This window comes from Phalacrocorax carbo, chromosome 6, assembly GCF_963921805.1.
Source record: "Phalacrocorax carbo chromosome 6, bPhaCar2.1, whole genome shotgun sequence".
NCBI classification, from domain to species: domain Eukaryota; kingdom Metazoa; phylum Chordata; class Aves; order Suliformes; family Phalacrocoracidae; genus Phalacrocorax; species Phalacrocorax carbo.
In genome coordinates, this window is record NC_087518.1 from 42,245,378 (window position 1) to 42,266,687 (window position 21,310).

At 38.0% G+C, this 21,310-nt stretch overlaps 2 protein-coding genes across 5 annotated transcripts in view; one reads left to right on the forward strand and one right to left on the reverse strand.

Moving 5' to 3' along the window:
• The window catches only part of EFCAB7 (EF-hand calcium binding domain 7), a 30,540-nt gene extending 18,874 nt beyond the window's left edge, over window positions 1-11,666 (reverse strand). Inside the window, exons 1-6 of one of the 2 annotated variants that reach the window (XM_064454902.1) lie at window positions 11,531-11,666; window positions 11,150-11,275; window positions 8,655-8,842; window positions 4,349-4,560; window positions 1,815-1,901; window positions 785-974 (exon numbers count right to left, since the gene is read on the reverse strand). In XM_064454902.1, coding sequence (XP_064310972.1) covers window positions 785-974; window positions 1,815-1,901; window positions 4,349-4,560; window positions 8,655-8,841 — 676 coding nt within the window. In that variant the 5' untranslated portion in view covers window position 8,842; window positions 11,150-11,275; window positions 11,531-11,666. The remainder of the gene's footprint in view (window positions 1-784; window positions 975-1,814; window positions 1,902-4,348; window positions 4,561-8,654; window positions 8,843-11,149; window positions 11,276-11,530) is intronic. The other variant, XM_064454904.1, reaches the window with a different exon arrangement.
• Window positions 11,643-21,310, forward strand: part of ITGB3BP (integrin subunit beta 3 binding protein) — a 35,801-nt gene continuing 26,133 nt past the window's right edge. Inside the window, exons 1-5 of one of the 3 annotated variants that reach the window (XM_064454911.1) lie at window positions 11,643-11,733; window positions 12,417-12,484; window positions 15,759-15,801; window positions 19,840-19,927; window positions 20,802-20,940. In XM_064454911.1, the coding sequence (XP_064310981.1) occupies window positions 19,913-19,927; window positions 20,802-20,940 (154 nt within the window). In that variant the 5' untranslated portion in view covers window positions 11,643-11,733; window positions 12,417-12,484; window positions 15,759-15,801; window positions 19,840-19,912. The remainder of the gene's footprint in view (window positions 11,734-12,416; window positions 12,485-15,758; window positions 15,802-19,839; window positions 19,928-20,801; window positions 20,941-21,310) is intronic. The other 2 variants (XM_064454910.1, XM_064454909.1) reach the window with 2 other exon arrangements.

A 21,310-nucleotide genomic window follows, 5' to 3' on the forward strand; every position in this document is an offset into this window, starting at 1 on the left:
TAAATCTGTCCTAAGTGGATAGGTTTCACCTGCTTCTAATTTAAGGTTATTTCTTTCCAGGACAGTGTAGATTCCCTGCCAGGTAGCACATCACTCATGCACAGCTGCCCAGTGCAACTACTTCTAAGCCTTTACTTTCTGATTCCTTATGTCGGCGCAACTCTACTGGTACAACTGTTGATTTAGCTACATAAACTCAGTCTTCATCACTGTTCTGTCATCTTTGCACCTCTTCAGTATTGCCTGGAATTGAAGCAACATTAACAGCACACACTACATACAAATGCAAATATTTCATCTATGGTACCTTTGCAGTCTGTTAGCGTGCGGTCTTTTTCCAGTTTGGGAAGGTTTTTAAGTAAGGAAGAACATTAAACTCTCATATTGATTGTGCTTGAAAAGTGGCCTCGATAACTGAAACAGACAGACTGCTTATTGATAAATGTTTAAGGTTTCATCTCTGATCTGGGAAGGGAATAACTTGCCTATGTTGCAACATCCAAGCATTCATCTTCTCTCCTCCCATGTGACTGCATCACACAAGAGTCAACAAAATCCACCCTTAAGAATTTCAGAGCTTCAGATCATAGATGCAGCCAAAGTCCATTTGAACATGGGGGTCAGATATTCTACTGAGACATTTATGCAATTGCCACAGGAGAAATGAATATTAGTCAATAATATCCTCACCAATCTCAGAAAAATTAAACAAATGCTCAATTTCTCATTGACCCAGAGAATGATCTCCAACAGAATGAAAACTCCTAACATGAAAGGTAAATACCTTTTGTTGGTGCTAGTTTGTGATTAGATTTCCTCGAGACTCTTGGTGGTGGTTTTGACACCATGATCCCTTCAGAGGAAGTTTCAGCTTGACTTCCAAACTGCTGTTGCCTCAATCGACTATCGCCTTCCAGTTTCTCTTGTGCAGCCTTGCAGCACTGCTCACTGGTTGTCATGTAAAAGTCACAAAACTTTAGATAAAGAAAAGTCATCTGTTAAGTGAAGCATTGTTTCTCACAGCTCTAAGGATCAAAATGAAACATTACTAAGGAAAGGACAGGCCAATAGATATAATGTATTTTCTCTTAAAGCACAATATTAAGTTTCATTTTCATGAATCAGAGCAACTACTCAAGTGACACAGTAAAATGAAGCCATGATTCAACCAGGAGGTGCAAATATTGAATAAAAATTAAGTGCGCCTTTCAACCCAAGAGGTGATTTATATTTCTTTCTAGATATTTGAAGACCGATTTTTTTTAACACAGGATTCTTATCAGGGCATTGTTTTTCTCCTGTGAAACTTTATTTATATACAAATCTTTGTGGACTGTTTATTCAGCTCAAAACTTTGTCATCGAGATGATATCAAAAAACCTGCTGTTGCATCTTGAAAATAAGATGTTCAACATACACAATAAATTCCCACACACAAGAAATTATGAAATGTTGCAGACATTGCAACTCTCACTGATTAGCTAAGTTTGCTGTCAATTATAATCTTTATTGTGCAACTCCTTTAACCCTTACCTTCACACATGCTGTTAGGCTTCATGCTTACTATTAGGCTCTGCCTAATACATCAAGTTCACTTGCAGCAAGTGACCTTTTCAAGGATAATAGCCAGATAAAGTGAGTGAAACAGAAATATATATCAGCCCACATTCTGGTATGTAGGCAGCTGGGAGGGGCCTGGGGTTAGGTCATCAATAGACCAACACGTGGAGGTGGTATGCATTGTGTTGAAAATGCTAATACTGTCAATAACATCAAGCCAGTAACACAAGAACAAATATCACTGTTTGCCATACCTTCTTGTAGTCAAGTTTGCCACTGCAGTTAAAGTCAGCTTGTTTAGTAATGGTACTCACTTCATCCTGAGTCATTTTTTCGCCTCTCTGCAATAAAAAGAAAACCTCAGTTTGGATTCCTAGTCAAGAATTTTGTTCACCTGTAGTGCACACTTTATAAAAACACAAAGAAAGACTCTTAATATCCTTTCAGGGAATCCCATCTTGCAATAGATTTAAATGGATTTTGATTTGAATCCTCAAAAGGTCAACATCGTAAAAAATGATGTCCCTACAATGCCGCTAAATGCTGAACAGATAACTGCATCGGTTTAGGCAATTCTGTGGTGTCTTCAGGAAGCCTACCATGAATGACACATCAATTTCAGAAAATCTTCCATAAACTGGGGAATCTCAGCTCCCAGTCATTTTTACTTGTATTGTAGCATGCTAACAACCAAGAGCTAACTTTATAATGGTTTGTTTCACTCACTTAGTTGCAGTCTACATCTGCAATTCAGCTCACTAGAAGGGTTACTCCAGGCATGAATTTCCATTGCACCTATTTCTACTTGGAATCATTAGTATGAAGCCAAAGCAATTTCTCTCCTTTTGGACCCAAGTCTGAAGCTGCATGTCAGAATACCATCTCGAGTGGATGCAAGGTACATCTCTCGAAAAGAAAGCATGTCTTCCACAAGGTCCTCCAGCAACTTTCTCTACATAGATTCACAGGGTCGTTTGCAATCACAGAGCAATCCATGATTGCTGTACAGAAATCTACTTCACATTACTTTTCAGCTATAGATGCATGGTGTAAACTTGGGACTAAAAACTAATGCAGACTTCATTGTTGGCAAGCATGCGATGTGAATGTGTGGTCCGGGAGCTATAGTGGATTGCAACAGATCAAATATTGATCCTCCCCTCTTTGAACAGCACCAGTTGCAACTGGACGCAGATCTAGTAAGTTCTTCAGTCTGGGTTTATATGAAGCAATTCCCTAACTTTATGTAATAATACAGAGTTTAGAGCTCTTCATAGCTTAACTACAGTAGTCCTCAACATCTGTTACTTCTATCTTTCTTTATATAAAGAATATTTCTTTACCATTGCAAATATATCTTTTTGTTCATGCAGAATGGGGATTGAAAGTTCTGCCACAATGTCTGAAGTAAAACAAATAATTTTGTTTTATTGGGTCAACTACAACAAATACAGTATGTAAATTGTTTGCTTCTTCTGTCCCAGTTTGCTCTCCTCTACATTACCTTAAAATTGTTTTATTCTTACTTTTGAGCACTCTACTAGTATTCTACTACTAGTCCATTTTTAATTGTTACTACTCCCTAGAGTTTATGCTGTGCAAGATGATTGGCTTTTACAACGAAGGGGGAGTTTTTTGGCTGAAGAGAGCAAAAAACCTGACAGAACAAAGAAAGAAAATCATTGTAATCATCTGAGATGGGCATCCGTATAGTTTAAAGTCGGGGTATCAGCTATGCACCAGCTTGGAAGACTGTTCCATTTCAGGGGTTTTGTTTGCGTGCTTTACAGATCCTCAGAGAGCCCAGATTTTAATCTTGTCAACATTTGTCATTCTAACATACTCTTGCTGATGTTGTCTTTAAAGTTCCATCTCCTACATTCTCATATCATCATAAAAATCTCAACTGCTATTTAAAAAAAAAAATCTTTTCTATCCCTTCAGATTATACAATGAAACCTAAAAATATGGTGGCAGTTCAGCAGCTAAATAAGAAGTTCCAGGTATTTTTAATGTCATTATTTTAAGCCATATTAATGACATGTACAGGTAAGCCTTATGACGTTTGTACACTTTGGGTTGATAATGCATAATCTCTAACCAAACTTGACTTACGCTAGCACAGTTTAAGACCCTGATAAACTAACTGTAAGATCCAGTGAAGTCACTGATGTGACAAAACATCATAGCTGTGATAAAACTAAAACACTGACCTTAATATTTTAAGTATAACATAAAAATATTACTTTTTAACTTCGTATCCGAACATACATAGACAATAAGTTGTGAGGGGAGAACAGCAAAGGTATGTCATTAATTCTCTTGGTAAGAGTTCATAACTCCAAAGGGCTGCAGAAGAGCTGTGTAGAAAATAGAGGGGTTTACACTAATTGAACCAAGGGAGAGTCATGTGTGTCCCTTTCTGTTGCTCTACTGCAGTATAGATAGGGTTTCAACACAGCATTCTGAAAGTATGAAAAGCTTTTTTTTTTCTGCCAGCTTCTACCTTCAAGGCACAATTGCTGAAAGGGACAGACAGGTTATCGACTGCAAGACTGTAAGGGGAAAAAATGGAAGAAAGATCAGATAATCACAGAAAATTAGACAGAAAATTGAAGAAAAACAAAAACCAACAAAAAAACCCTCAGCAACACCCAAAACCCCATTAATCAGTTATTGATTCTTTTGAGGAACATGTGTTTGTACATTCAGAATACTTTTACCATCTAATTTCCAAAATCTCTATTAATGATTAAAGATGGATAATTAAGTTTCTGCTAATACTTACCATTGTAAGAATTTTATAAAGTTCATCATGTGAAATATATCCAGTGTTATCTACATCTATCTTTCCAAATGCTTCAAGAAGTTCAGTTTTTGTAGCTGGTTTTTCTTTTTTTAAAATAGTACAAAAATCATCAAAATTCAGTGTAGTCGTTTGTGAAGTCCAATATTTATTAACTGTCTTCTGAGATGGATTTCTTCCAGCCTGTTGAAGTACTGAACAATAATACACAATATTAACTATATATTCCAGCTGTCAGTAAAGGAATTTTGTCAAAACATCCTTTACTTACTTTCCATGTTCAGGCTTTTTTTTTTTTTAAGGCAAATCAATTCAAAGGAAAAGCGGGTCTGAAGGACAGTTTTGCTTATAGTCTCAATCCTGTACTCTACTGATACAGACTGACTGTGACCTTCCCTAGCCTTGAATTCTCTGGTTTGTACCAGAGATGTTCAAGCAGCCTGTGGGGCAGATGAGCTCACTCACATATTCTTTTGGAAGGAGTTGTGAAACAGGCAGTGGTTGGCATCCTAGATCATCCCTCATGAACTACAATCCAGCATAGAGATGTCATATGCTGCACTGCTGAGAATCACACCTGCTTTCTTCTACAGAAAAAGGAAAAAAACAGAGAGCAGCCTGTCCTTTTGTAACACAACAATATCACAGGAAATATTTTGCTTAAAGCTTCGACTTACTTATGTGCACTGTTCTACTAAACTGAATGGGATGTCCCCCTTAAATAAAGTTAATGGATTCAAATAATTAACTAAGGAAAATATCTATTAATTCAAAGTCAGTCTCAAGTGTCTTGTCTTGACACAAATCTCAAGTGACAAGTGTAAAATTCAGCCCAGTGTCTGTATCCCCTGCCTTAATATCAGGAACCTATTATTTGTAAGCTTGCACATTATTAGATCCTATTTCTACTCAGATCCATGGAAGTCTTTCCATTTACTTTGGAAAGTACTGAGATCTAGTGTAGAATTTATCTTAAACAATCCTTTATGTCACAACTATACATTTGACCTTATCAATTCAAATTATGCAACACGAATTTCAACTATAAAGGAAATGTGATACCAACAGACATACATTGCTAAAGGCCAACAGCCAATACCATACATGAAACCAGTCCCACGTACACCTGGTATTCTTCATAATTAATTTGCCAGATCTAGTTAGCCTCTTAAAAGTCTTTACTGAAAGCATCTTTTCATCATTTTTCAGTGTGGAGAAGGCAATACGTTAAACTGAAATTAAATTCTAACACACAGTCTATCTGAAACTGGAGATATGCTTTTATATTGTCCCATATAATCAAGTTTTTTTAGTGAAATGCAGAAGATCTTTCATCTTTACCTAGGCTGGCAGTTTGATTTTTAGCCAATTAAGTCTATACCGGCTGAGAGCAGTTCAGTAGCATCTGTGAAATGAGGTGGTAGCATCATTACCATTCTCAGTAGGCAACTGTGTCACCATAAAAACAAACAAACAAAACCAGACACCTTTGTTGCTAATCTCCAACTGAATGCCAAGGACTAAATAAAGATTTCTGCCCTGTCACCTCTACAAGCAGAGTCAGGAGAATATAGCAAAGCTTACATCTTTATCCATGCAGCGCTTGGGCACATAGCAATTGTTTAAGGATTTCAATGTCAAGGTCAGCCAAGGGAGGGCAGTCACTCTGTGTATTTGTTTATGTGGATAGCTGAGTTCCCTAGAATGTCAATATAGCACAGTATTCACTTACATTTAACACAGTCTACTTCAAATATATGACAATTCTGTATTTTTATATATCCTGGGAGATCAGCACTTCCCATACCCTACATGCCTCCCAAGTCTGTATTTTTGAAAGTTCAATTAGACCGCATCTTTTGTTTATACTTCTTTACAGATTGATTCTGCTAAACACCTTAAGTAACTTTACACCCCAGGAAATGAAACTACTATCTGTGAGTAAGTACAACTCGTACGAATAAAATTTTGCAGGGCCAATCTCTGGGTGATTATTTCGCAGTTCAGAATATTAGCCAAACATCAGGTAGCAAGAGATGGTTAAACACTGGCACAATTCATTTGATAAATGCCAGAATTTACTTAAGGTGTAACATAAGTCTATAATAACTCTCAATGCTTACAACTTTTAAAAGTTCTTAAATATCTCTGAAAAGACTGTGAGCCTAAGCAACTAATTGCCCTTTCTGAGTTGACCTTGAAACCAAAATGCCCAAACACTTGCTATGTAGCAAAGTGGCATATAGATAGAGATGAAAGCCAAAGCTTATATAAAAGAGATGACACTTGTTCACACCACTCCTATCTTAAAATCCAGATTATGCAAAACTATCATTAGGATGTTATAAAGGCACTTATTACAGCTGAGAAAGCCTGGATAACACTAAGTCACATGCTGAAAGAATGTGCTTGCTAACGGGTAGAATTTCATGGTATAAGGAAAGAAGCCACAACCAATGCAACAGAGAAGTATGTTCACCTTTTATAATGGTGGTTTCCACTTGGAGACCTCACATGTTTTAGGCACCAGCAATGCAGCTATTAGTGAGAAATGGCTTACATATGCCAAAAAAAACCCAAACACCACAACAGTCACTAGAATTATGATATAACTAAATTATTTGATAGCTTAGCATGTTTTTGCCTTCAGCCACTGCTTTTTTTTTTAATTACGAACAACTGTTATGTCGTTATACACATACCTTTGACTAGCATCATGATCTATGAGAAGGATTTGAGAAAGCAACCCATACTACCACTAATCCCAAGTACATTCTGATCTATACCCCAAAACCCACAAAATAAAATCATTAGTTTTCTAATTATACATTTTGGTTCTCTTGATCTAACTGAAGGTTTATGTTCCAATGCTTTCTTTGTCATCCCTGTGAGCTGGAAACATTTTTTCCAATACAGCAAGCTAAGATTTTCACATCATGAAACTCCAGGTAGAAAACAGGACTGAAAGACACTTTCATGACTAACACAATCCCATGCTATTACATACAACCACAAAAGGACAAAAATGTTCTGAGAAAACAAACAAACAAACAAGGTAAGACACTGAACACAATCCTAAAACTCCAAGAGATAGTTGGTATTATATTTGCTTGAAAAACTTTTTCTGAGATAGTGAAACCTAGTTCACAACTCCAACAGGTTATTATTCAGTGTAATCTTACTCCTTCCTTATCCTACTCAGTCTCCTAGATACCTTATAAAGAAATCAATTCCCAGTACACAGCACTACCTACCTATTTTCCAGGTAAATTTATGTAACTTTCCTAATAATTACATGCAAAGAACTTGGAAAATCCATAGGTTTTCAAAACAAATGTTATGAAGATCCACAGCTTTCAGCATCTACTAACACCTTTATTTAGTACAGCTGAAGCAAAGATATTTTTTTTCCTGTTGTATTGCTGACAGCAATACCACTTATACACAACTATAATATGGATGAAAATGAACACTTTTTATTTTAGTCTATAGTAATATTGTAATTCAGAAGGAGTTTACATAAAATAAGAGCAAGCATTCTTAGGAAACACCAGTTGTCTAAGTCCATTTGATCACATAGCTTTGGTAGAGGAAAGGCAGTATTTTCACATAGTACTCAAAGTGGCTTAGAACTCATCTGTGCGACAATCTTTAGGGGTAAATTACCAAATCCACGCCTCCAGTAACAACCTCTCCTATGAGGCTGCAAACCTCTGTGCCCATTAATGCCAGTTATCATGATTTTCTGTGCCAGGGCATGCTATAAACTGAACTGAGACCAACTCAATTATGTTTCAGGGATAGGAAAGAACTTTTTTGCAGAAACGTCACAATTAAAAAGCAGTAACTAGGCCCATGTCAAGTAAGCAACAATGCTACCATAAAATTTGGTGGTGTTAAACAACTCACTTAGGTCCCCTGTAAGCTGCCAGCTAGTACTGACTTTTGTCCATTCATACTAGTGGTTTACACATTAAAAGCTCTGTATACTGTTCCCAATTCCACAAGTCATCCAACACCTAGCAATGAAGATTAAGGATTTGAGGAAAATGAAAAATTTTGAGGAATGGTAGTTTCTATAAACTTTGAAAAAAATGACTATGCCTTTAAAGATAGACACCAACACTTGAAATCTGAACCTTATCTAAAACTACTGTAAATTCCTTAGCAGAGTTATTGAATTTATGCCTTGGGATACTCTCACTACTGAACTGCTGACTGCTGTTTGTAAACTACCCACTGTAATCATTACACACAACGGTTATGGGGAAAAACATCTAATCATTACCTAAACTGAGTTGTTCTTTTGATTTAATATTTTCTAAGCTGCTTTTTAAAACAGTTAGATAAGCTGCTCGGCAGTTCATGTAAAAGATCGCTTCTTCTGCATGCTGGGACTTCTTTGCTTGGGAACTCTCTGAGCGTGTGACTTTCTGAACGGAGAGTGATGCGTTATTCTCAGGACTGCTGGCCATTCTGTGAAGAATACAATTACGGTTAGAATTTGTTACTGTCTTGCCTGTTTAATAATGCCTCTGCTTTGTCCTCTGAAACACAGACTAGCACAAATTATCCTAACATCTAGGTCATATTTTTTCCATTCTCTAAATCTGGGATGGGAATTCTTATCTACGCTTGTAGATAAGCACCATGAGATCCACAAATAAAAATAGCTAGAGCTCTACTTATTATTCACAATTTATTCTTTATTGGCAGCAAAAAGTTTCATTTTATTGTATTTTATTTTAATTTTAGACATTTCATATTACAAAGATTATATGGTCACGTGATTTGAAGCTTGAAAATGTGTTTTTATGCTTATCTGGGATAAAAACCATTGCCATCCATGTTTAGAAATAAACCACTAAGACTTGTCCTTTCTACACATTTCCACTAGAATTTCTACTCTTACCACATTAGCTAAATTCTCCTAATGACAGAAACAATGAGAGAATTTGTACAGAAGCACACTTGTTGACTTTACTACCACTGTCTATGCCTAGCATGATTTGTCACAATGGTAAATGGTACTGTTTTGCAGCAGCGTTCAGCACTGTTTTGCTCCCAGTGCCACTCTCATTGCTACAGTTCACCTGCAGTAGCAAAGGTGGAGTGTTCTCAGGAAAAAAAAATGCAAGTTTAAACATGGCCACATATGTGAAAGGCACAGAATTATTTAAAAAGACTTTTTCACCAAACAACAAAGTAAATATTATCAAGAATGGATGCAGCACTTATTGGAGAGTGCTCTGTGGCTGCATGATCACAACTGGCTCATGTCATGTTAGATTCTCTATTATATTTCTTGGTGTTAACAGCAGAGTAAAAGTCCCCTTTGCCCTCCAGTGAAAACTACATGTGAGCACGTTTATATTGAACTGCATATTTGTCAACTTTTAAGTGAAGGAGGAAATCCTGACTTCTGTATTTCCAAGACTGGTTTAGCTGGAAAACTGGGTAGCTTTACACAGCTTCAGCAGAGGCACTGTGTAATGTCATAAACACCATATAACATTCGGTGTTAAAAAAGATATATAATAATTATTAAATTGATTACATGCTTTCTTCTGGTGCCAACCCATACCAGAATGGGCTTTTGTTTTCTGTTTTAACAGTTATAACTCAATAAAACATATGGCTAATAGTAAAATTGGTCAAAATTTTAGGCCTTAAGCCTTCAAGTATGTGAAGTTAAGAACACAATTCTACTTTTAAGAGTTATCTAAATATAATTAATAGTAATACATATGTCTGAAGCTAAGAATGTGTGTGAAACTTTGCACAACATAGGCCTTTTAAGTACAAGACTACCAGATAATTGTAAATTAATGGAAAAAACATGAAATGCATTTTTCTAAATTATTAAAACAATTCAAAGCAGTAACTAATACTGTTTGCTCACCAATGGCCACTAAACTTTAACAGCATTTTTTTCCTTTTACCGAGGGTGATTAAGGTTTTTAGAAGGCCATCACAGAGGGACACTCAATCAAGTTGTACTGTTGGTCTAACAGCCTCTCATATTATTTTACCCAATGTTGACTTCACAAAATATATTCCAGTATAATAAATTGAATATCTCAAGTTCAGCAACAAGACAACAACATCACAGGGTCCCCTTCAGGACTCATTGGATTTTTACTCAGGAGGCCTAAATCACTCGCACCTTGTTGAGTTATACAGGTCTTTTACACTTGGGAAAGAAAGATAATAATCGCTTATCATGGATGAAGTACCCTATTTATAATACACAGGCCGCCTGCCTGACACTTTAACATTACACTGGCATTAGAAGGACCCCATAGGGACACTGTGATACAGTCTGGTTACTGCAAACGGGTGTCACTATAATTAAGCACCAGTGTTAGACACACACAAAATGGAAGTGTGTTAAAGTCAAGGAGGAAAAGAAGAATAAATGTTAATTTTCCAGTAACTAGTTTATAAAATGTGAACTCTCGTTTATACTCCTTAGACTGCCCCTTACAGAGATATTTCTTTCACAGGGGCCACAGTCAGGAAGTGCTGCCAATACATTGCTCCGAAATCCAGAGGGCAATAGCTTAGCAACAGCACTGCCAGCAGCCCGGACTTGGGTTGTTAAATCTTTACTGGACAAATGATGCTTTAGACAAAATGAACGGAGGGAAGCAATCCAGCCTCAGCTGAAGTGGGAGGACGACACAGTCTAACTATTATTTTCCATTTCAGTTGCTATGATTCTAACAAATAAAAACCGTCTTCCAACCAGGAATTCAGTCACACCCTTTTGGCAATACTGGCCTTTCCCGCGGCGGGCCCGACGCCCAGGTTCACCTCCGCCCACAGCCAGCCCACGCCGCCAGGCCAGGGAAGCTTCACACCGCTGCTTCTCCAGCTGCTCAGCCCAAGCGCCCAGGCCTCGCTCACCTGAGGAGACGAAACTCTTACCACATGAATCTACCTACCTCCCACCCCGCTGAGCGCAGGGGTCTTCTTGGGCAAAATTCACCACCTACCCCCGCGCAAAAGGCTTTGCAATCCCCTTCCCCCAGCCCGTCAGATGGGAACGAACCCTCCCGCCCGCACTCCGGGGACCCTCCGCCCTGCCCGGCGACCCCAGCAGCCCTGAGGGGCCGCGGCTAGCCATCCGACACCTCCCGCCCGAACCGGCCTCGCACGAACCTTCCCGGGGGACAGCGGTGCCCCGCAGGCCTGGCGGACTCCCAGCCCCGGCCCGCCGCCTCCGCCGCCCTCGTCCCGCCCTGCCGGAGCCGCGGCCCGCCCTCTCAGCGCCGTTTCCAGCCGGCGGCGTTTGGCCGGTGCACGGCAGCGGCGGCGGGAGATCCGCAACAGGCGGCGGGAGCGGCTGCAGGCATCGCAATGTCGTAGGTATCGGGCAGGAGCGGCGCCGCTTTCCGCTCTCTCCCGCCGGTCGCCGCGCCTCTCCGCAGCGGGGCGGCCCCGAGGGCTCGCTGGGGGCCGCTGGAGCGGGGCGAGGTGGAGCGGAGCAGGCGGCCGCTGGAGCGAGGGCCCGTGGGGGACACTCTGAGGCGGGGCGCTCCACCCCGGCGGCCCGCGAGCTCCCGGTGAGGCGGCGAGCTGGTTCCCTGAGCAGAATGTGCTCCGCGGGTTATGCCGGAGCGGGGAAGAGCACGCCCTGGCGTGGGGAAGGGCGGGTTTTGTTTCAAGCTCTGTCTTCCAGTTGTTGCATGGGACTGGGAAACGTTTAAGATGGAGGCTCTTTGGGGCAGAGCCTGATCCGGGCGGAGTTTGGGTGTGTGATGCCCACTGGCATGGGTAATACTTTCTGTATGTTGCATGTATGTTTTTGGCTTCCCCAGCTTTAGAAAGGGGAGTTTGTTTATCGCTGCACACCCCATGGATAAGGGCTGTGAGGCTGTGTGGTGGGGGAGGAAGAGTGACAGGAGCCATCTCACAGGTGGGTTGTGCCGAGTTTGACACCAGGGTTTTGCACTGCAGGCTGCTGTGGGAAGGTATCGCAGGCCTGCGGTGATAAGGGCGTGACGCATTCCGTGTCCGTTTTCCATCAGGCTGTGTCTCTTTGTAGTGTCTCCAATGGGAATAAATCCTGTTCATATCTCTCCTGTTCTTTGCAACTTACCAAGCAATAGTCGTGTAAGTCTGATGCTGTTTTTGTGTACCTTTGCTAATTGGGGGCTTCTGAGGAACAATAAAGAATATATGTAGGATTTTATTAACTTCCAACAGCAGGAAGGCGAGGCCATAAGATTTATGCTGCCTGTATATAGGCTTGGGATATTGTCCCAGTTTACAGTCCTTATAAGATTTCAAAGATAACTTATGTCAGAGCTAACATAGGTTCCAACTTCGGCCAGTCTTTCTCATGACCACTGGAAGCTGAAAATCATGCCAGACAATAGTAATACAATGGAAACATCAATACACAAGCTTTGATTTTTTTGGCATTTAAGTCTGTTTCTGACTGGTTGCACAGTGAGTTTAACTGAACATAGAAAATGATCATGCATTCTTTCTGCTTTTCTAATTAATAAGACATTTTTGTCAGCAGGTTTTGAAGATGAAGCAATATGTAAATAGCAAAGAGGTGTTTATGTTTTTCTCCCAGTGAAAGCAGAAGCTTAAGAGGAAGCTGACTGAAATGGCCTCAGAATGCACTACAATACTCTCTGGGGTACTTTTAATGAAATACCTGATTCTCTGTGTTCCTTTTTGTGCTTTAAATCTGTATGTGACTGTCACCCTTGCATTAATTCATAAATTAATTGTGAAGGCAAGGTAAGTGTATGTGGAATTAAAATGCATATTTTTAAAATCCATTTCTTTATAGAAAATTAAAATGCATATCTAGACTTTCACTGTTAAGCAGTTCTTCATATAAGTGGTTTCATCAAAGCAGCATTCAAGTGAGCAAAGGTCTCCCAGTATTAGAAAGGAACTGACGATATCACCTGGAATGATAAATAAACAATATGCTATAGAAGTAATATGTAGGTCTTTAACCTGATAAATATTATGGGCAAAATAATAATTTCAGGTTGTACAGCAAGCTATAAACATGTGCCATCATACTCTGCATAGTTAAGAAAATAAATTAAGCCTTGTCAGGGAATTTTGAATCATTTCAAGGGTAGGAAACTCAGGTAAATAAGTTGCTCTGTACTGTCATCACATATGCCTTATCTTTCTGTCTGCTTTTCTTGTTCCCACTGACATTTGGTTCTAATCCATAGCCACAGCAAGGCTTTCCCAGCCATATAAAAAAGATAAACCAAACTAAATCTGGTGCTCTTCCTCCACAGTGTTTCGAAGGATGCGTCAGGAATTTTGCACCTAGATGCACGTGTCTCTTGAAAGATCTGAGAGAAGACGCTTTGGCCAACTGGGTCTTCACGTTAGATGTCTGGATTAATTTTGTTTCAGTTGTCCTAGCCAGGGACAACTTGGTCTTTTGTGTAGGCTAAGAGCACAAATTTTAACTTATTTTGAGATTTACCTTCTCACATTATGGCAGCAGAAAGACAATCATTAAAAACAAGCCCACAAACAAATGAGGCTGCTGGGTAGGATGGATTGGGAAAAGCGAGGCAAAGTTGACCTCCTGAAGCCAAAACTGTACCCATGCAACTCCTTCCAATGTTGAAGTGTTTGCCTGGAATGAGGCTGCCTCTTTGCCACCATAGCTCAAGGTGTTTGCAGGGGTTTTGCAGGCCAACAGGGAGAAATTTAGGCTGTCTTCATTTCTATTGCTGTGCACAGTACTTGTCAGACTTTAAAGAACATGGTCTTGACCAGTCTACAACTTTCTCTCTAAGAAATTTTCTAAATGTTTATAATTTAGTGGGATTTTCATGTAGTTTCTCATTTGTCTTCATCCTACAGCTATGTTGAGTCCAGATTCTGCTTTACTTTGGCTTCCAGCTTCTTTTGAAGCCCATCATAAAAACTTCCATCATAACATGCCTTAGTATAACATGCAAATACATTGGCCCCTAGAGCATCCTTTTGGGGTAGATGTATTAATAAATATAATGTTTCTCTGCTGCCACTGGGGTGGAAGATGTAATGGAGTCTGCATTCCTTAAGCAATATGGGTTTCTATTTAAAAAAGGAATACATCGTAAAGAATTCCATCAAACTGTTACAGCTTTGACTGCCCTTTGGCAAGAAGTATACACACTTTTTTAATTTAAATGTTACCTGTTTACTTGGCTTTTTTAAGATAGAATACTTCTCTTTCCCTTTTTGTAATAGAGATAGTTGTAAAAGAATATTCCTATAGGACTGTTGCCTGCGTTATATTTCAAATATGTGTTTTCATTCTATTCTTCCAATACTTTAATTTACAGTTTTGGAATAGTAACATAAATTTTAGAAGGATATGTTTGGAATGACGTCATCTTAATTCCTTACAAGTCAAAACATTCTTTTCCAAGATAAAAACTGTTAACTCAGTTCTTGAAATATGATGTATTTTCTAAATCTTGTTTAATTTTATATACATTTCTTGGGGACTGTTCCTATAAAGATCTAAAATTTTTTTTTTCTTCATTGTTTTATATAATGCTTTAAACTATTGTTAAGATTTAGCAATGTGCTTTAAAAGTTTCAGTTGTCTCTGGGAAAAATAGTCTTAATTTATGTTGACCTTTCTTTCCTTTGAGCATTTAGTCTGCATTCAATAAAATTTTGATGACTGCTCTTTAGAAGACAGCTGTACGATATAAAGTATTATAAATATTCAGCTTTCCTCTTCTAGTGTTGCCATTAACAGCTGGGCATCCAGTTCAGCAGAGCAGATTTTGCAGAGAGAGCTTGGCATGTTCCTGAATCAGTATAGTGAAGAAGACTAGAAAATAGTTTCTTATGGTTTGGGGACCTGTAAAGACATAGAGCATCTGTTCCCTAGTTAAGTCATAGTCTGGTAGCACTGAATCATGTTAAGAGCTAAAATGATGGGAAGAACTACTTTTTTCACCTTGGCTGTACCTGCGTTTTAAATGCCTAATACATTATTTCTACTAATGGCAAAATAATTTCAACCCTTGCTCAGAAGGTATGTAAATGGTAATGCTTTTGCATTTTTTCATTGTTTATAGTCTTTGAGAAAGAGACAAATATACAGTGTGATTTCATGTCAGTGTCTTGATTTTTATCTCTGGTATAAAATGGAGAATTGGATTTTCTTATGCAAACACTTTATCCTTCTAAACAAGCAATGTTTTTGGTATGCAGTATTTTAATGAGTTGATGTATTTGCTTTGGATGACATTAGTTTTCTTGCATAGTATTAAAAAACAGTGGAACACGAGAAAGGAAAATTTATGTAAAGTTACCAATTATAGACGTTACTACCAGAAATCTTTGTGTCTAGATGACCATAAAACTTGTCCGTATTTTTCTCTTGCAGAGCTAAGAGATCATTAAAGTTGGACACTATTAAAAAATATAATGTAAGTATTTTTTGGTGCATGGAATCATCTGGGATGTATATATATGTATGTGTATGTATATATATGCACACATATATGCGGATATAAACATGATATTTCATTACAGCTGCATTTATATTGTTACAGATTGGGTATTGTCTAGAAAAATCTCAACAAGGCACAAAATTACCGCTGAAAACATTAGTATAAAATGTATTGTATTCCATTTGTCACAGAACTGCCTGGCTTTAAGTAATGTACATCTGCATGAATCACTTGAAAATAATGGAGAAATATGCATATTTTTATTGCCATCACTATTTACCCAAGAGCTGAATGAGTTAAGATCCTTGGTGAAATCATTTATTAGAAATTAGGTCCATTATCCTGGAAGCAAATGTTCTGCCATGTAATTGTACATGTAACAATATGGAATTATGATAATGCTGTAAGCTGCATATTATAAACTGCAAAATTGAAATGAAAACATTAAAGGCATTTTCATATCAAGGATATAATTACCTCCCTCAGCTAATCTGGCATAATGAAACAATAAAGTACTAACACTGCAATAAATTTCACCACAGTTATCACAATAAAAATAAAATTGTACTGTTGCTATTATTTTTTGTAAATGCAGCTATAGTATACTCCCAGTACCAGCATGTCATGACATATGTCAGTTTATTATCTGCTCCTACCAACAGTGGGTGTTGCTGCAGACATCAGTACAGAGGAGCTTATGAGGGTGGCAGTGTTTAAAGGAAGGAAAATTTTGGAAAAGTATATAGAGAGAAATAGCTGGTCAGCAAATGAGCCCCCAATAAATCTCCAGGTCTGTGTCATTTTGAAGATATCCGTTTATACGCAGCACATATTTGGAGGTCTCACTGGTATTTAGCAAGAGATAAATTTGCTATTTTAAAAAATTTCTAGAGATTTTTTTTTAAATTTAAACAAAGGTGGCAAAATACCGCAGTGGCACTAAAAAAAATCATTAGCAATTTAATTAGCAGCTTAGTGTACCATTACCCAACTTGTTCTGCTCAGAATGCAGCTGTGACTGTAATTTTGCATCTGTTTCTTGGGCTGTAGTAACGTTTTTGTAGATGAGTGGTCCAGCTGAAATTACATGGAATTCTTTTTCTGCCTTAAAGCTATTCCCTCCCTGCCCCCTCCCCATAAGATAAAAAGAAAGTGTTACTTGATGGTTACCTGCGTTCAGGTTCTTGTGCAGCAAAAAGCATAACAAAAGCCCATCTGAATGATAAAAACTTTTACTGGAATCTCAGTAATTTAGGTTTGCTCATACAATGCCTCTAACAGATGCATGTCAAAGATTTAAAGTGTACCATAATTAAATAACATTATAGGAGGTAAGAAAGAATGTAAGGTAATAAACACATGCGGTTTGTGCGAAGTATCCATTTTAGCTCTGTCACGTCTATTGCTGTTTCTACAATTTCTTTCCTGTTATTCAGGAGGACCTCATTCTACCTGCTGACTACCCAAAGCAAGCCTGAACTAACAGATCTGAAATGAGTATTTTTATATCTTGTAATGTTAGTGTGGTATCATAGCTGGACTAAGACTCCTCTTCCTGGAAGAGAAATTCTTACTGCCAAATAAGTACTGCCCTTCTAAGTACTACAGTAACTTTTTCCAGGTAGCTGCTCAGAGGAGTCTCAGTTCATATCCAGAAATATGGTGGCTGAGGTAACTGCTGTTCAAGCAGGAAAAACATCCTAAAAGTGTAAGCAGATCGGAGATTCTCCCTGTTAGAAAAAAGGTTTGATGACATTTAAATGCCTAAAGTGGCATTGATACTTTACTGTAATTAATATTTTATTTAAAGATTGTTTGAAACATTTCTTCAACCTGTTTGAATGTGGCAAAATATTAGTGATAAACAGACTGAAGATTTTCATCATGTATTCTTTGAGTACTGATAGACTGCAAAAAGAATATAAACAGCTGATGTGACCGAAACGAGACATAGTAGTTTCCAGGCGCTATAAGAAAGCTAGGTGAATGGGCAGCAAATTAAATCTTTTGAAATATGGTGTAAGTCATATTACTGATGACCAAACCTAACACTGTCAAGTTCTAAATTAAGGGTAACCACTCAAGGCAGAGTAGGAGAAGAAAAACATGAAAACTGCAGCTTTGCGTAAAAGTGCAGTAAGATATATGAGAAGTAGAATAGCAAGCAACACTGGAAGTATAATGCCACTGCATAAATCAGTATTTTATCTTCACCTGAATTAGAATTGAATGTACTGTCACTCTGTTTTAAAATGTGATTGCAGAAATTATTATTTGAACCTGTATCATTCTGTGAAAGTGTCAGCATCTGTATTTCTAGGTACAACTCGTATTCCTAGTTTTGTATTTATTGCCTCTGTAAAGGTATACATTTTAGAAGAAGTTTCCTTGTAACACTTCAACAATTTAAGATTAATTATTTAAAATCTAGTGTTTCCATTACTGAATAAATTAAGGACAGAAATGTAGCTTTTTCCCAGGTCCTGGCTTCCTGCTGGATTGTAGAGGCTTTAAGTTACCTTTGTATATGTAGCTTTGTGATCTGATATGACTTACATCCTAATATGACTTGTGGCTTTCTCACGTTACCTGGTGAACCTGATTATTGGCCTTAAAAATACTGATTTTGCCACCTGTACACCCCTTTTGAAATCTAAAATTGCTGTAGTTAATTTTTCCAGGGGATATTTGTGAAACCTTAAACCTATGAGGTTTGGGCCTTCTCAGAGTCGTCTTTCCGTTTTGTACCGTGATCTGGACTCAGGCTGCCTTTGCTCTCAGCCATGTCCCCAGTGGACCCTATTCCCAGCACATGCAGGAGATTCCCCGACTGAGGAATCCTTACTGGACTTGAAGATTTGTATGCCCTTGTTTAATCTGGTTTGAAAAGGAGTAGCAAGAGGGTCTTATTCCAGAAAAACAGGACAACGTATGATTAAGTATGAAAAGGGTATAAATGAGTTATTAATTTGAAATTGAAGTTGAAATGTCATTCACCAAAGTGCAAATACCAAGTTGTCTGATTCCACACACCCACACACCCCTCAACTTGGCTTAAGTACTGTGCATTCTTTAATGAATACAAACCCCAGATCTTCACCCTGTATTTCATTCATGGTATTGAAACAGTGTAATATGCCTACACATTTACTTTTTCTCGCATTAATAAATGCAATAATAAATGGAACTTAAAGAGATTACAGAATAATCACATGCAGTAAAGCTTCCAATGAAGAAATACTGTATGAAATTGAGTGACTGTTATGAGTGACATGAAGACAAATGATAGCTATGCAGTTCTATAGATGGAATGAAGCTCCAGTTGGTAGAAAAGGCTGGTTGTTTGGGAAGTGGATGAGTCATTCCTTTGCTTGCTACACTTGCAAAAAGAGATATACGTGATTTTTCTCCTCAAACTCAAAGCCCCAGGATTGTAACCAATTGACAAATGAAGAATCTCTTATACTGTTTTCTTTGGGATTTGCTCTGATGATACTATGTGTCCAAGAGAAAAAAAATAATCACTAAACTGTAAAAAAAAAAAAGTCAGTTTCACTGCATTTAGAAAGCCCTTCTTTAACCCCTTGAGAAAATTTTGAAGGGGACTGGAAAAAGTGATTTTGCCCAAAATGTCTTGTTCTTTGCATGGCAGATGTTAATACAGTGAAATCAGCTGTGCTGATTGGAAGCAGCAGTTTACATGCCTGCTGACTTTATCTCCTTGAAATGCAAGGTAGGCAAGAATGGGAAAGCTGTTTTCCAGCTTGCTACATGGTGTACCTTCCAGTCTATTGTTTAATTATTGGATCAGCTGGTTATGTAACAGTGAAGTACTCTAGGTCTGGTAGTATGTGTATTGCCTATTATTTAAATTTCAGTTGCCTAAAAACCCTGTAGCCACTTGATCAGTGGTTTCTAAAAGCACAAGATGACATTAAGGTGCTGCTGATGCCAGTGGAGCCTCCTTTAAGTGCTACTTGTGTTCTGTTTCTGTGTATGTCTCATTTTTGACAGGTATTGATGGTGTTATTTAAAGCTGCTAGACTACTTAGTTGGAATCAAGTTGTTGCTAGGGCTGAAGCCCTTTATGTGCAAACAAACGGTGGTTTTGGTTTGGTTTTTTTCTTCTGTATAGTAGTAGTGCGGTGACATTCCAGTTTCTCAGAGATGCAATTCAGCATCCAATCTAGACTGTGAATTATGTCCCAGATAATCCCAGTTAATATTTCAGAACTGCAGACTAGTTCATCTGAAAACTTCTCTGCACAGTTCCTTTGACATGATTAAATAACTCCTTTTATATCAATAGACATATTGAAATCCTAAGTCAGAGACAAAATTTTGGATTTAAGGGACTTGCATGGGGTTTTTTTTTAATTAACACTTGTTTAGAAAATTATTAGAAATAACTATCTTTTGATAGAATTAAAATCTAAAAATACTTGCTTATGGCTCATATGTCTTAAATTCTCAGTACTATAGGAAAAATAATACCAGTTTTTAGCTGCTTTTGAAAATAAAAAAAAATAAACAACCAAAAAAAAGGAACCCCCAAGCGTTCATGCCAGAATACCCACATGTCTGGAAACCACATGTTTATGAAAATTGGGAGGCTACTGTTGGAAGGGCTTTTTATTTTTTTGAGTAAAACTAATGTTAATGAGGAGGGGGAGTGATAGAGAGGCTTGGTGGGCACCTGCAACCAGCAAAGGTCAACCCACCACAACATACAACATGGGCTTTCTATGTGGGAGTACATAAAGTTAGGAATTCCTTAGAAAAATCTATTACCAGATACTAAATATTCAGAGAGGCTTTGTCTGGTTTGGGGTGCAATATGTAACTCTACTGATAAGAAAGGCCAGAATGTATTTAGTTTGCAGAAGGGACATTTACAACTCTTGTAGCTTTGGTTGGGCATAGGTACTTCTTTATCCAATATTCATCTAGATTCTTTGTCTTTTGCTACATTTTAGCCATCTGATGCAACACCTTTGAAGACCAATCAGAAAAATCTAAACTCATACTCACCAACAACAGGAACACGCCAAATGAGTCCATTTTCGTCTCCCATGAGTCATAATGCACAAAATCTCAGAAATCACACATCAAATGGTTAGTTGAACATTCTGTCTTTCTTACTGCAACATTTTTCTGGTTATTAGCTTGATTTAGTAACTTATGTCTCATGTGGTATGTTTGATTTCTTTTCCTCCTAAAGTATGTTAATCTCTTGGAAAAGCTGATGTTGATTTCTAAAGCTTGAATCTTTTTGGTGTATATCTTGGGGTTGTTTATGAAACAACTTTATGAAACAAGTTTTGCTTTCTGTTGATCAATATTAAACATGTTTGACTTTGTCTCAGCCAAAAAAAAAATCCTGTACTGGCATTTTCGTCAATAATTCCATTAATTCCACTGGTTAGACATGTTTATGCTAGCAATGTCACAGAATGGTAGGGATGGGAAGGGACCTCTGGAGATC